This window comes from Austrofundulus limnaeus, unplaced genomic scaffold, assembly GCF_001266775.1.
Source record: "Austrofundulus limnaeus strain Quisiro unplaced genomic scaffold, Austrofundulus_limnaeus-1.0 Scaffold1544, whole genome shotgun sequence".
Lineage (NCBI taxonomy): Eukaryota > Metazoa > Chordata > Actinopteri > Cyprinodontiformes > Rivulidae > Austrofundulus > Austrofundulus limnaeus.
Window position 1 is genome coordinate 54173 of NW_013953946.1, and position 1018 is coordinate 55190.

At 46.2% G+C, this 1018-nt stretch overlaps 1 protein-coding gene across 1 annotated transcript; it reads right to left on the reverse strand.

Moving 5' to 3' along the window:
* LOC106535729 (uncharacterized) lies at positions 1-1018 on the reverse strand (the record flags this gene model as incomplete). The annotated part of the gene is given in 1 exon segment (XM_014032798.1): positions 1-1018. A coding segment is annotated over 1 exon segment (942 nt).

Sequence of the window (1018 nt, forward strand, 5' to 3'; positions counted from 1 at the left end):
GTCAGAAAGTTTACTACAATATTGAACATGAAGTTATGTGGAAAACACATGCCGAAGGTCCGAGAGTCTACTCATCCATATTACCTTCCAGCAAACAAAGTTTGTGTATGGGGCGAGTATAAGTACCCGTAAGAGTCTTTACTTGCACTGACCGTACCAATCCATCAGTTCCAATGTTGACATCAGTGACCAAACCAAGAGGCCACTGGCTGCGAGGTGTGGATTCATGCAGGATTAGTACAAGATCACCAACCTTATAGTTCCTGGAAGGGTGGTACCACTTCTGTCTTTGCTGTAGATCAGGTAAGTATTCCTTCACCCATCGTGACCAGAAAACATCTGCCAAATACTGGACCTGGCGCCAGCGCCGACGGTAAAGGTCCTGTTTCACAAAGTGACCAGGGGGGAGAGTACACTCAGGTCTCAGCAGAAGCAAATCATTTGGGGTCAAGGGCTGACCATCTCTTGGGTCCTCAGACAGTTTTGTTAGTGGCCTTCCGTTGACAATTTTCTCAACAATGCAAAAAAATGTCATCAGTCCTTCATCATCTAGAGTCTGTTGCCTGGTAAGGTTCATGAGAATTGAGCGCACTGAACGGATTTGTCTCTCCCATACACCTCCCATGTGGGAAGCTGTGGGGGGATTAAACTTCCATTGTGTCTCTTGCTGTAGTAGATGTTTCTCAATCTTTTGCTGGTTCCATTCATCCAGAGCCTTCTGTAATTCATGGCGAGCACCAACGAAGTTCATCCCGTTGTCTGAGCGTATTAGTAGAGGTGTTCCCCGACGAGCCATGAATCGTTGTAGAGCATTTATGAAAGAATCTGTGTCTAAGGTGTGAGCGACCTCCAAATGAATGGCCCTGGTGGTTAGGCAAGTGAACAGACATCCATATCTTTTCACTTCACTGCGTCCTCTTTTGATGTTAATGGGACCAAAATAATCGACTCCAACACTAGTGAAAGGTGGTTGACTTGGAGTCACATGATCAGCTGGAAGGTTTGCCATGTGCTGCGT